General features: G+C 41.6%; 1 protein-coding gene across 1 annotated transcript in view; it reads left to right on the top strand.

The window, feature by feature from the left end:
• The window catches only part of LOC145350212 (low-density lipoprotein receptor-related protein 1-like), a 1,564,930-nt gene that overhangs the window by 904,853 nt on the left and 644,556 nt on the right, over nt 1-15,521 (top strand). The window contains exons 16-18 of the mRNA XM_080199274.1: nt 1,363-1,503; nt 2,202-2,327; nt 13,557-13,673. Of these exons, the coding sequence (XP_080055400.1) occupies nt 1,363-1,503; nt 2,202-2,327; nt 13,557-13,673 (384 nt within the window). The remainder of the gene's footprint in view (nt 1-1,362; nt 1,504-2,201; nt 2,328-13,556; nt 13,674-15,521) is intronic.

The raw sequence follows: 15,521 nt of genomic DNA, 5'->3' as shown, positions 1-15,521 counted from the left end.
GAGAGAGAGAGAGAGAGAGACAGAGAGAGCAAAAAGAGCTCCTGTTCCTTGCAGATTCAAGCACAAATTGCCTGCCTGTTTCTGAAAGTGTAACTCTGTCCATTTACATATCTCTGCTTCATGTCAACCAACCTAATTAAATCTTACACTGAAACTCCAGGGGACAGCCCCCCTAAAAATAAACAAAACTGCATGAACTCAGATTATAACAAATATCCCAATATCTTGGTAAAAACAAATTATTGCAGATGTTGGAATCTGAAACTAGAAAAGAAAATTCTGGAAAATCTCAGCAGGTCTGTCAGTATCTGTAAGGAGAGAAAAGAGCTGACGTTTCGAGTGCAGATGACCCTTTGTCACAGTTAAAAGGCATAGAAAGTGGAAGATAATTACACTGTAGGGTGAGGGAATGAATGATGAGTTGTAGCCACAGAAACCAGGGGAAAGGACTGATAATATCTGTCCACAGAGAGAATAAAGGGTGTGAATGGCCAAATGGCAGACAAGCCAAAATGAAGACGTTGTTGGGGGCGGGGGAGGGGGGGGGCAGCAGTGATGCGGGGGTGGGGAATGATGTGGGGCGGGGGGGTGTGTGGGGTGTGGGGGCGCTGTGGGGTGCAGAGGAGGGAATGAAAATTTATGGGAAAAGGATAAGATTTAGAAAAGGAGAAACAAAGGCAGAGAAAAGGTAAGGGAAAGGGGATAAAGTAGGGGAAAAGGTTGGAGGGGGGAGAAAAATGAAGAAAGACGATAAAGAAACAAAATGTAGATAACAGTAAAAAAAAATACAAAGAAAACAAAGGGGTCGAGGTGGGGTGGAACAAATCATCTGAAGTTGTTGAATTTGATGTTGAGACTGGAAGGCCGTAAAGTGCCCAGCCGGAAGATGAGATGCTGTTCCTCCAGTTTGCGTTGAGCTTCACTGGAACATTGCAACAAGCCAAGGACATACATTTGGGCATGGGAGCAGGATTGTGTTAAAATGGCAAACAACCGGAAGGTCAGGGCCCTGATTGCACACAGACCGAAGGTGCTCAGCAAAGCGATCACCCAGTCTACGCTTGGTTTCTCCGATATAGAGGAGACACATTGGCAGCAGCGAATGTAACACACCAAATGAATTGAATTGAGGTGAATTGAACCATGAACCTGCAGGATTACGGAAAACACAAACATAAGTGTTTTGGGCATTGCTCATGTTCCAAGTTTCCAGATCTTCCCTGCTGTCTTGGCCACTTTTGCCCAGATTATGCCAATACTATTAATTTAAGCAAGAATAAACTCATGCCTGTGATATTTAATTCGTAGTTGGCCACAGCACTAATTTTTAGTAATTCTAACCTTTATTACATTTTTCCCTAGTGAAACCTGGCCCACCCACTCTCCAGCAGTGTCATTTTGGAGAATTTGCCTGCAGAAACGGAAGATGCATTCAGGAACGCTGGAAATGTGACGGTGATAATGACTGCTTTGATGGTAGTGATGAAGACCAAGACATCTGCTGTATGTTTTGAATGGCACAGTTTGTTTTTTTTTGTTGCATAACATTAAAAAAAATGAAATAAATTAGATTTGAACACGCCTTGTTACTTTATTAATTTGTAACCTCATGACCTATGTTCTGGTGAGATTTAATTAAAATGTGGAATATCCTCTCAGCTTTAGCATTTTGAGACAAATGGCCAAACAAACTGTAAAACATTTTTATAAAGATTGTTGAATGCCTAAAATTGACAGCCTAATCCTCCATACAGCTGTGGTGTTTTATTATTCAGCTATTCCAATTTATCGAAAATAGTATTGGGTGACACATCTCATTTGCTTTCTATAGTTTATGTTTTGGAGATTTGCATTTTATGGATGAAATGACAACAGTTTGATAACCAACTGGGAATAATCTATATGTAATAAACTTTATTTAATAGTCAGAAAAAAATTACAAATAAATCAGAGTGGAATGTATCTTCAAATTGGCGCATTTTAGCACTATAACCATCCAATCTATTGCCAGTGACAGGTTAAAATTATGAGATAATGTTCAGTGGAGAAGTAACAATTCTTTAGAATTCGAACCGAAGATGAAACATAATTCATCTATCTGTTTTATTCTAGATACATATCACAGTTTTAAATTGTATTAATTAGCATGCTATTTACTGCTTTTTGTGTTAATTAATCAGCCATAATAATTTTTTTGGTAGACAACAGTACATGTCCTGTGAATCACTTCAGATGCCAGAATAATCGTTGCATCCCTAAAAGATGGCTGTGCGATGGAGCTAATGACTGTGTCAACAGTGAGGATGAATCAAATGAAACTTGCTCAGGTAATTTTTCTGCTGGATTGCAGCATTGTGAAATGTAATCAAAATGCTTTAAATCATAGTCTAGAAGTATAATAGCGTTCGTGCTTTGAACAGAATTTTTCACCTACATTATGGGTGGGATTCTCTGGCCTCCTCACGGTGTGTTTGCCGTGGCAGGAGGTGGCCCACCACCTTTCGCTGGTGGCAGGATCTTCCAGTCCCGCTGCTGTCAATGGGATTTCCGATTGACTCCACCGCAAGCCCCAGGGAAACACGTGCCAGGGGTGTGTCATAGGCAGGATTAAAAGATCCCACCAGTGTGAAAAGCTGCAAGGTTCAATGTCATAGAAAATTATAGAATTCCTACTGTCCAAAGAGGCCATTCAGTCCATCAAGTCTGCACTGGCTCTCCAACAGAGCACTTCACCCAGGCCCTCTCTCCTGTCCTGTACCCGTAACCCCACACATTCACCCTGGCTAATCCACCTAACCTATACACCTTGGGACATTAAGGGGCAATTTAGTAAGGACGATGCACATCTTTGGACTGTGGGAGGGGACTGGAGCACCCAGAGGACACCCACGCAGTCATGGGAAGAATGTACAAACTCCACGCAGTCACCCAAAGCCAGAATTGAACCTGGGTCTCTGAAGCTGTGAGGCAACAGTGCTTACCACTGTGCCACCCTGATGCCAGTTAAACTTTATAACTATCATTTACCCACCTAAATAAGTAAATTAAAAAAGTAGAAAAACGTCAGAGTTGATTTTTTTCCTCCTGGACAGGAGATTAAAGTCGTAACTGTTTCTGGGATGAGAACCTGCCCTGGTTGGGATTTGGGATTTTCTAGGTTGTGCCCCCGAATTGCCATGCAGACAGGCTTCTGTCCAATTAAGGGCAATGAGCGTGCTCTCAAAACATGTGAGTGGATGGGTGGGAGAGCATTGATGGAGGAGGAGGATACAATGGAGGAGGACATGGTGGTGATATCTCTGCACAGAGTGACTTAATCCTTTCAGGTAGGGAGGGCCTCTTGTCTGTGTAGAATACAGCCTCTCATTACAGTGCCAGTTGCTAGCTTCCTGCCAGTTAACTGGCCAGTTTAAGAAACTAGAGGCTGGATTCAATAATTATGGCTCAGAAAATTCTAATCAGTCTTCTTCAATGGCAGTTAACAATACTCCCAACAAGCCTAATCGACCAATTACTCCATAAGGACAATGAAACCTTGCTGGCTCCAATCCTGCCTGGGCTATAATGACCAGTACAAGGAATGGGATGAGGAAACTGGCGCACTGGCAAGCGCCAGGCACCCTCCACCTTTGTTCCTTTCACCCAATCGGGCCCAAAAATTATGGTCCAAAAGTCTGCCAAAAATGAAGCTGTCGTTTTATGCTGCAAGATTCTTTATGCTTATTCACAAATCAATATAATTGCAAATAAATGAGGCGCAGGAGGAGGGCACAGTTGGAATGCGTATTCATATTCTGCTCTGGATTTTATTTTGTCTTAAACAATAAAATGTAGTTTGAAATAGAGATTTGTACCTAAGTTATATAGAATATGAAACAATATTAATTTCAACTTTTGTCTTCTAATAACAGTTCAATGTGAATACAGCTGTGACTGTAATTCTTTGTAGGTCATAACAATTCACATTAATGAGTTGTACATTATGTGGGTGAAATCAAATTCTCCAAAATTACAAAAACTTATTAGCCCAGCATAATTATAAGACGGTGAATTCCAGAAGGGGTTAGGGTCTATACCAAGCAGCACAGGGTATATGGTGTAAAATGTCCACTTGTCTGTTTGATGCATTTTTCTTTCACTTCTGCCAAATCGATGTGTGAACTTTAGTGCCTGTATTTGTTACTCTGAGAAATCAATGTTTTGTGTAATTAAAGGTAACAGTAGAAAGGTATGAGGTTTTATACGGCTGATAATGCTTCATTTTCACTTGATAATTGTAACAATTAATTCAGTAAAAATGCCCTTGGATAATTAACATAATTGTGCACTGCAAGTGTAGCAATTTTAGTCTTAAAGGTTCAGCAGTGATTCATTACAATGGGATTCATTATTGTCCACAATTCAAACACTTTCTTACATTGTCACATGGTGGATGGTTCAAAATTAGACAAGGAATAGGAATCCAATTGGCATTTATTCCCTATTTTATGGGACTCTTCTCAATGCACTTTTTGAATAGTATGTTTTATCTGTATGGCTCGCAAGAAACAGTACTTTTCACTGAATCCCAATAAATGTAACAATAATAAATCAATTTGATTCAATTCAATTCAAATGCAAAAGAAATTCCAATAGATGGATTCTGGCCCTGGTGAAGTGACAGAATCATTTCCATAACACTATTAGACCACAAGAAATAGGAGAAGCAGAAGGCCATTCAGCCCTTCTAGCTTGCTTTCCAGACTGGATACATAAGCCACTGAGTAGCAGGCCTTCTGGCTGACTTTCATGGCAATCAGTCAACTAAGAGGCTGCCTCTGGAATTGATATCCAATGTAAATGGTGCGGGTGGGTGAAGTGTCAGAAGCCCAGGTGAAGGCTGAGTATTTAAAGGGATGTCAGTTGCACTCGCAAAAGCATTGCTGTGTTCTGTGAGTTGCCCCTTTGCAAACACAAAAGGACCAAGTGAATGGTTTGCAGAAGGGGAGGAGCACACCTTCAACGCCTCAAACTTGAGGTGATATTGAAAACAGTGAGGGCACAAAGATAAGGTGTTCTTTTCTGAGGATGGCTGGAGAAGGCATGATGGCCTCACCAGTCAGACCAGTTTGGAATCTGCAGAGGAAGTGAGCAGCCAAAGTGTGGCGTAGAATGTGTGGTTCCAATGCAAGAAGGGCTTCAAGATTAGGAGACCAGGCAAGCTGACCCCCATGCAACTCTCAATTGGCTCACATGTCAGGGAGGCAGTGGCATAGTGGTAATGCCAATGGACTAGCGATCCAGAGGCCCAGGGTAATGCCTCAGAGACCGAGGTTTAATTGCCATCCAAGCAGCTTGTGGAATCTGAACTCAATTAATAAATCACGAATTAAAAATTATGAAACTATCACCAATTGTCGTAAAGCACAGCTGGCTCACTAATGTCCCTGTATGGAAGGAAATCTGCCATCCTTAACTCTTTCTTGTTTACATGTGACCAGGCATTTCTAAAAGTGAGATGACAACCTTTTGAAACAATAACACAGGACTACTGGCATGCCAAACAGCGGAAACAACATGAAACACTGTCTGCCCCAACACATGCATTCAAGTCATCTACTCTCAATCTCATAGGCTGGTATCCAGAGGAAAATCAAGAGCCTGTATACATGTAGGGCTGTGTTAGTTGCAGGAGTTACTGGAAGATGTGGACATGAGAGGAATAGATAGAAACTTATAAAACCTGAACAAGATTAAACAGGGTAGATTCAGCAAGAATGTTTCCGAAGGTGGGGGAGTCCAGAACTAGGGCACATAGTTTGAGGATAAGGGGTAAATCTTTTAGGACTGAGGTGAGGAGAGTTTCTTTTCACCCAGAGAGTGGTGAATCTGTGGAATTCACAACCACAGAAAGTAGTTGAGGCCAAGACTCTGATTTCAAGAATAAATTAGATATAGCTCTTGGGGGATAAAGGGATGAAGGAATATGAGGAGAAGGCAGGATCAGGGTATTGATTTTGATGATCAGCCATTATCTAAATGAATGGGTAAGCAGGCTCGAAGGACTGGATAGTTTCGATATTTGTAACACAAATGGCCTCGACAGGTTCTACTCCAAATTTTGTTAGATTTACTCCCTTAGCTATATGGTTAACAAATTATAAAATGTTTCTTTTCTGTTTCATCAATTATTCAAATGATGGCCTTGAATGGCTCCAAAACACAATGAGACTATAATGCCATTACGGCGATTTTCAACAGCCAGTCATACATTTCTTCTTGGAAAACAGGACGGACAGCAATTGAGAATCGGACTGCATCTCAACCACTTCACTGTTGTTGAATTACAGCCTGCCCGATGCAGTTGTCAGATGGACCTGTAAATGAAATCCAGTTTTGATATGCAAATTGGAGCCCTCCACAAGTTGTGGAACCCCCTTTGCAATTTGCAGATAGAAATAGGCAGGCAGAGCATACACGACAAAATCTTCAGTCATTTATCTGGGTGTTGAATGGTTTAGCCAGGCACTTATTAAAGGCCTAGGCACTTAATTTTTCTTTCCGATAGGTACAGGAAGAGGAAGATTACTCCTCCTGCATTATCAAAAACTCCAGCCCAGTGTAATAGCTATACGAGTAATATCCTAAGTTCCTTTATTCCCACTTAGATATTAAGCACATTTAAATTTGCTCCAATTGACACATTTTCAGATTGACTTAATCTGAAATCTCGATGGGCCCAATCTATCAAGTACTATAATCGCCATCTCAATCTTAAACATTAATGGCTTTGCAATTGCATTTCTCGTCTTCGCTGTTACTCTGAAAAAGTTATAAAGATGGATGTTTACAGTCATATGTAGAATGTTTTTCAATACTGAACATATTGCAATCTCAAAAATATTGGATGAGTTATGGTATATGTCGCAATCCTTTTGTATGTCAAGAGCAGCTTCTGTTCTCAATATTCATTAACTGACTTTGCAAATCGTACTTTTAAATGGAAAGGGTGAATAAGGCAGTTTTTTATCATTTATTCTTTCATCGGGTGTGAGTCCTCACTAACAAGGTTAACGTTTGTCTGTCCCTGAATTCTCCTGAAAGGATGCTGGTTCCTGAAGTGCTGCAATCCATTTCATGTAGCTACACCCATTGTGCCATCTGGAAGGGATTTCCAGGGTTTTGACCCATCAACAGTGAAGGAACGGAGATATATTTCCAAGTCAGAATAGTCTGTGACTTGAAGGGAAGTTCCAAGTGGTGTTGTTCCCAGGCATTGGCTGGGCTTGTCCCTCTAGATTGGAGAGGTGGGTAGGTTTGGAAGGTGCTGCTGAAGGAGACTTGATGAATTGTTGCAGTGCATCTTTGTCCTGGATGTTGTCAGGCTTCATGAGTGAGGTTGGACCCATAATCATCATGGACAGTATGCCATCATATTCCCACTTCTGCCTTGTCGATGGTGGACAGACTTTGAGGAATTGGGAGGTGAGTTACTAACCACAGAATTCCCAGCATCTGACTGGTTTTTGCCTAGGTATTTATATGGCTGGTCTAGTGCAGTTTTTGTCAATGGTAAACCCCAGGATGTTGATAATGGAGGATTCAAAGATGGTAATTCCTCTGAATGTCAAGGGACAATGGACATTGTCTGGTCTGTTTATTCAGTAGAAGGAACTCTTCAGACCCTATTTTACCATTGTGTCAAGCCCATTTTTGGTAAAGTCGGGCGTGAGGCCATTAACACGATCAGCGCCTGCATCTGCGCAGATGCCCACTTTACCAAGCCCAAAAATGGCCACAATCTGAACTGTACCCAAAGTGGCGATTTAAATGCATGCAATTTAAATTTGCATGCATTTAAATTGAATTAACAGACTGTCCGCCCTACTTTACCTGTGTTTCCCCCTTTACCATGGGGTTTGCCCGTCCAGATTCGACGCGAAACAGATATGTTCGGTGAAGGTCGGGTTTGGGCACTCCAGCTTCTAAAGAGTATGTTTAAAGCTTCAAACGGCTTTCTTACTCAGATCGGTGGAGGAGTGGGGGGAGGGAGGTCAGATGGTTCTCTGATGGGGTGGGTCGAGGGAGACCCACTAATTCTCTGGTGGGAGAGGGGAGGCCCGATCATTCTCTGGTGGCAAAGTGGGAGGCAGGGGCATGGGGGGAACCGCTGCCACTCTGTGGGGGATCATTTGGGGGAGAAGGGAGGCAGGAGCTTACTACTGGTCTGGGTAGCAGTGAGGGCAAGGGGTAGATAAGGGGGACAGTTTGTTGTGGGAGTGGGGCGGTATCTGTGGGGCCATTGCTCCCAGACTGCTTTATCCACTTTTTGTGGCCCGGCAGCGATATGACAGGGGTGCGTTTTTCAATTCTTTTTCTCACTGCGCACGTGCAGTTCAAAACTCCGATCGGAGCAGCAGCATTTTGGGCGCGATAAGCCCCGCCCACAGTGCAGTTCAAACCCGCAATTTTTTTTAGGCTAAGTGCACATGAAAGTGCCTGAGAACAGATTTCCAACTTGGATCTGAATTGCACCCAGACTCAGCACTGAGAATAAACATGTTGAAATCAGGCCCTTCAGTTGTAAGCAATAAAATAAAACAAAACTTACTCCAACAAGTAAATCAAAGAAAAAGGTTTAATGAAGAAACTTCATTACTTCAACACTTGATACCATACCCTGGGCCATTCAAGTTTCCCACAATTCCCAACTGCTGCTTATTTATACTGAGTCACCTGATCACCACATCATTTTGTCATTGGTTACATAGTCTACTGGGTCAGCTGGTCAGCCAACTCTCACGACATGTTACCATTGGTCCCATTATAAAAGATCCAATATTATCATTGGTTACATTCTAACATGGTATCTTGATGTCAAAGACAGTCACTCTCTCTTCATCTCTTTGCTTCAGTTCTTTTGACAATGCTTGTAACAAAGTCAAGAGCTAAGAGGTATTGGTGGAATGCAAGCTAAAAATCAGTGAGCAGGTTATTGCTGTGTAACTACTCCTTGATGGTACTGTCGATGATGCCTTCCATCACTTTACTGATGATCGAAGATAGGCTGGTAGGGTGGTAATTGGTCAGGTTATATTCGCCATGTTTTTTCTGGACAAGTCTCACCTGGGCAATTTTCCATGTTGTGGGTTGCATGCTAATGTTGTAACTGTACTGGAACAGCCTGACTCGGGTTGCAGCTGGTTCTGGAGTGCTAGTCTTCAGTACTACTGCCAGGATGCTGTCAGTTGCCCATAGCCTTTGCAGTATCAAAACAGCATTCAGCTGTTTCTTCATATCTTGTGGAGCTAGTGAATTGAGTTGGCCAAAGACTGGCATCTGTGATCATCCTTTCTGGCTGAAGATAGTCACCCTGCCTTTCTCACTGATGTGCCAGGCTCCACCATCATTGAAGATGGGAACATATGCAGAGCCGCCCCCTGTTTAATTCTCCACCACGATCTTGCTTTTAATCATTTGTGCCCCACTGTTGTCTGACAGCAAGCACGCTGATCTGATTGACAAAGATCAGGGAGCTACTTTGAGTGATGAGGCTCACTAAGTACCTGGATTTCAGTTTGCAATACATTTTGTCCCCGAAATTAAACAGCAGCTTTACAATTAAGCCAGAACAATAGAAAATGGTTCTTTACCTAATCCATGATAACTCAAGGATTTATTGCAGAATTTCTATCTATTCAAAACTCAAAAGAGGTAAATTTAAATTTTAAATGAACTAGGCTATTTTGCAGATTATGAGCTCTATCACCTGAATTCTTTATTCCATGATAATTTTTGAATGTTGTGTAAGTATATAGCACCTGTAAATGCCATTGACCTTCAATAATGCATTTCTACTACAGAATTATAGTCAAGTATGATGTGACTTGATTGAAATATTTCAAATCCTGGGGTCTTGACAGAATGGATGTGGACAAGATGTACCCCTTGTGGGAGAGTCTGAAATGAGGCATCACGGTTTAAGAAAAAGAGGTCACTCATTTAAGAGATGAGAATTTTTTTTTCTCTGAGGGTTGAGAGTCTTTGGAACTCTCTTCCTCAAAAGGCAGTGGAAATAAATGGCAAGGATAGGCATGAATGTGGAATGGAGATTGCAATCGGATTAGCCATGCTCTTATTGAATGGCGGAGCAGGCTTGAGAGGCTGAGCGGCCTATTTCTTCTCATTTGTATCATCATGTCTATTAAGAGTCCACTGAAAACTACACTGAAAATTTATCTTTTGTTCACCTGAAACTTGGTGGCTACAGAGCAACAGCTATTGGATTCCCAGAGACTGAGCCATCTGAGAAAAGGTAGCTCGGGGGTGGAGGGGAGGGTGGTTATTGCAGCAAGAGGCATTAGGATTGACAGCAGCCCCTGTTATCTTTTCAGATCCTAGAGCAGGATTCTTGTCAACCTGACAAAGATTAATTTAATACTTACCTTTCTTCTGCTGTATCCCCAGGTTTCACTGAACAGAGCATCCCGACAAGCCCAGTAACTCCCATTTGAGGATTTAATTTGGCACTGGATTCAGGCAGGTACTTTGGCTACCTAGTCAAAGGACCCAGGAGAATGGAGGCAGGTCTGGCATAGATGGACAAGTTAAGCAGCCTCATTTTCAATCCCAAATTGCCCCATTTCCACCAAGTAGAGAAAGTTAAAATCTCCCAAACTTGATTTCTAATTTTTTACAGGCCAGAGTATTGGTAATTAGCAATAGCTATATCAGAGTGAAGCTTCTGGGTATGACTGATTATTATAACATTTTGAAACCATATTCCAGTTATAGGAAGATAAACACTTTCACACGAATTGAGACTAAGTTTTGCATATGTACAATTTAAATGGATGGCATATTGTCATAAGATTACCTGAAATAATCAAACTGGAAACTGTCAGCAAGCAAAACAAAGAAATGTTAAGTTTTGCACAAAATGTGTGATAATTAATTGTGATTTTCATGTTCTGCATGCTTCTGCCTTCAAATTAGAAGTGACAAATTTCCAGTTTCAATCTTCAGTTTACTCAGTAAAATATTAAAGTTAACATTCAAATTTTATAGATATTGTATTACAAGTAATGTCATAAATAATCTCTAAGATTAAAGGAAGAATGTGAGAGTTCATTCTGTGCACAGGATTAGCAGGGCAGTTCCACTGATTGTGGCTGACATCAGGAATTATACTGTCAAATCAAGAATGCTTCTTCCTCTGACATCATGAAGCTGTATGAGTCATATAATCTTCTCATCAAAAATAAGTGATATGTCCATTTTCAGTGTAGGATCATAGAATTCCACAGTGCAGAAAGAGGCCAGTCACCCACTCAGTCTGCACCGACCACAATCCCACCCTAGTCTTAATCCCATAACTCCATGCATTTACCCTGGCAAGCTTGGCAGCAAGGTTCAACAATACTCAAAACCCAGTAGGTATCATCCTGAAGACAGTTGCACTGAGTTTAGTGGTGGAGTTTATTATCTAATGGCTGTAAAGACTCCAGCTAACTGAGCAGACTTAGTGATGTTAACATCTCAAATATTTTTGCTTTCCCGTCACCAATCATAAAAGTTTTATTCTACGTTAAAATTTAAATTGTTAGAATTTGTTTTTACCCAAAACTCTATCCAGAGTAAAGTGCATTTATGTACAATTACGACACTAAGGGACAAGTTAGCATGGCCAATTCGCCTAGTATACCAAACAGTAGCAAAATAGTGGGATATTGCCTAATTCTGTAAAGTGTCAGATATTGTGAAAAGCATTCAGAAGTGTAATCTCATCTGCAGCAATTAAAACTTGACAATTAAGCAAAGTTTTCATCGAACAAAGACCAATACAGCCCAGGAACAGGCCCTTTGGCCCATCAAGCCTAGACCGCTACTGTTTAAAAAAGGAGGTAGACAAAAGGCAGGTAACTACAGGCCAGTTTGCTTAACATCCGTAGTTGGGAAAGTGCTGGAATCTATCATTAAGGAAGAAATAGCAGGACATCTGGAAATGAAGGGTTCAATCAAACAGATGCAGCATGGATTCATGAAGGGAAAGTCATGTCTGACTAATTTACTGGAATTTTATGAGGGTACAATGAGTGCGGTTGACAGAGGGGAACCAGTGGATGTGGTGTATTGAGACTTCCAGAGGCATTCGATAAGGTGCCTCACAAAAGGTTGCTGCGTAAGATAAAGATACACGGAGGTGGGGGTAAATAGAGTGTTAGCATGGATTGAGGATTGGCCATCCAACAGGAAGCAGAGAGTCAGAATAAATGGGTGCTTTTTCGGTTTACAATCAGTGACTAGTGGCGTGCCGCAGGGATTGGTGCTAGGGCTTCATCTATTTACCATATACATAGACGATCTGGAGGAGGGGACTGAGTGTAGAGTAACAAAGTTTGCGGATTACAGAAAGATGAATGGGAAAGCAAATTGCGTGGAGGACTCAGAAAGTCTGCAGAGAGATTTGGATAGGCTAAGTGATTGGGCAAGGGTCTGGCAGATGGAGTATAATGTTGGTAAGTGTGAGATTATCCTCTTTGGAAGGAATGATAGTAAAATAAACTATTATTTAAACAGTGAAAAATTACAACATGCTACTGTGCAGAGGGACCTGGGGTCTTTGTGCATGAATCACAAAAACTCAGTTTGCAGGTGCAGCAGCTGATCAAGAAAGCAAATGGAATGTTGGCCTTTATCGCAATATAAAAGCAAGGTGGTCGTGCTGTAACTGTACAAGGTACTGGTGAGGCCGCTTCTAGAGTACTGTGTGCAATTTTGGTCCCCTTATTTAAGAAAGGATATATTAACTTTGGAGGGGGTACAGAGAAGGTTCACTAGATTGATTCCGGAGATGAAGGGGTTAGCTTATGAGGAGAGATTGAGTAGACTGGGCCTGTACTCATTGGAGTTTAGAAGGTTGAGGGGAGATCTTATAGAGACATGTAAGATAATGAAGGGGCTAGACAGGGTAGAAGCAGCGAGGTTATTTCCACTTACAGTGGAAACAAGAACTCGGGGGCATAGCCTCAAAATACGAGGGAGTCAATTTAGAACAGAGTTGAGGAGGAACTACTTCTCCCAGAGGATAGTGAATCTTTGGAATTTTCTGCCCAATGAAGCAGTAGAGGCTTCCTCGTTAAATGTGTTTAAGTCATAGATAGATTTTTAACCAATAAGGGAATTAAGGGCTATGGGGATCGAACGGGTAAGTGGAACTGAACCCACTATCAGATCAGCCATGATCTTTCTGAATGGCGTAGCAGGCTCAAGGAGCTGAATGGCCTACTCCTGCTCCAATTTCTTATGTTCTTATATTAAGCTGATCTTTCTCTACACCCCAGCTATGACCGTAACACTACATTCTGCACCATCTCCCTTCCTTGTCCCCTATGTACTCTATAAACTGTATGTTTTACCTGTGTAGCATACGAGAAACAATACTCTTTGTTGTATCCCAATACATGTGACAATAATACAATAGATCAAATGTTTTGGAAAAAGTGGTTCAATTATACAAAAGTAATATGAATTACTGGCATCTCTGTCTTCTGATCCATGGTGTTGTTTCATTGCAGGGAAAACTTGCCAACCCACTCAGTTTCCCTGTACCAGCGGACGGTGCATCCCATTGTCATGGGTGTGCGACTTAGAAGATGACTGTGGAGATCGGTCTGATGAAGCCATGTCTTGTGGTTAGTAGCACCTTGCAAAATCTACTGAGTTGCTCTGAGCCGTGCTGTAGTTTGTGAATTAGAATGTATAGTATATCAAGGATATTGCTTTATAAATTATGAGTTTTCCATTGCTGAATGTAGCAGGAATGTTAAGTTTATTTAATATTGCGGATAGATCTAATCTCGGTAACCAAATTGAATGGAATTATGTTATGAGCCTTCTGCTCTTATGACCAGATGGGCGGTGTGAAGCAATAGAGTATTGAAAGGTAGCTAGAGCATTATACTGTGGGCCTGCTAATTTCTGATGCTGATGGCTATCACTTCTATCTTGCCTGAAGTAATAACTGTGCGGTTTCTAAAAGATTAAAACTAACCTGAGTTCAATTGATGTAAGTGCTTCACTGAAGTGTGAAGAACATGACAAAAAAGATGGTTAAAATTAGCACTGAAATCATTATAATTGCTACAATGGTTCAATTTATTTCATCAAGGCTTGTAGGCATTATCATGGCTGATAAAGAAAAGTAGTAAAGACTGTTTCTGAGTGTGGCACCTGAAGCATGAAACAATGAGAAGTCATGGCAAATTCACAGAGAAAAAATTCAGAAATTGCATTTTTCACATTAAAGCAAAAATGGGATGTGTGAAAAAAAACTCAGGACACTTGGCCATAACAGATTCTCAAACTACAATTGTTTTGATAACACATGTATTGGTAATTAATGGTGTGGGCAGAACTTCTGTGATTGAGATCCTGAAAGTAAATGCAAAGTCCTGGGCAAGGCTTGGGCTTTTGCCACGTTTGATGTCTACTCCGAGGAAGTCATGATGTGGAGATGCTGGCATTGGACTGGGCTGGGAATGGTAAAAAGTCACACAACACCAGGTTAAAGACCAACTGGTTTATTTGGAATCACGAGTTTTTGGAGCACTGCTCCTTCATCAGGTGAGTGGGCCTGGACTTCATCATTCATCTGATGAAGGAGCAGCGCTAGGAACGCTCGTGATTCCAAATAAACCTGTTAGACTTTAACTTGGTGCTGTGGGAATTCTTACCTAGATTGTTTCTGGTGGCAAGCAGTTCCTTTTGTGAAGTTCTGCACAACATGCGGTCTGTGTTTGATTTGGAGTTAAAGTTTCCCAAACTCTCAAAAATGCCAAAGTCTGGATTCTCACTAGTCCATTTGTTGTTTCATTTGTGTTCATGAGATGTGAGTATCGCTGGCATGGTCAGCATTGATCATCCATCCCTGGTAGTGAGACACCTTCTGAAATGGCTGCATCCAATCTGTCTTAGATTCACCCACAGCACTGCAGTGACGGAGTTCCAGGATTTCAGCCCAGCGGTATTCAAGAGATGGCAATATAGTTCTAAGTTGAGAAGGCAAACGGGAAGTGATAGAGCACAGAGAGGAACTTGGTGGTGTTCTCACCTGCCTGCTGCCCATGTTCTTTCTAGTTAGTAGAGGCTCCAGGTTTGGAAGGTACTGTCAAAGGAAGCTTGCCAAGATTCTGCAGTGCATCTTGTAGATGAATACACTGTGTTTTCACTGTGTGTGTGTGGTGGAGGGAGTGATAGATGAGGTGCCAGTCAAACAAACTGCTTTATTTTGGATGGTTATGAGCTTCTTGAGTGTTGTTGGAGCTGCACTCATCCAAATCAGTGTGAAGTATTCTACCATACTCCTGAGTTGTGCCTTGTTGGTGGCGAACAGGCTTTGGGGAGTTAGTTGCTGCAGAATCACAAATCTCTGAACTGAGCTTGGAGCCACAGTATTTATATGGCTGTTCCAGTTCAGTTCCTGGTCAATGCCAACCTTCGGACTGTTTAATACTGGGGTTTCAGTGCGGTAATCTGATTGA

Source organism: Carcharhinus amblyrhynchos, chromosome 11 (assembly GCF_965287045.1).
Source record: "Carcharhinus amblyrhynchos chromosome 11, sCarAmb.v2.hapA, whole genome shotgun sequence".
NCBI classification, from domain to species: Eukaryota; Metazoa; Chordata; class Chondrichthyes; order Carcharhiniformes; family Carcharhinidae; genus Carcharhinus; species Carcharhinus amblyrhynchos.
Note: the sequence above shows the minus strand (reverse complement) of the source record. Positions and strands in the feature narration are given on the sequence as shown.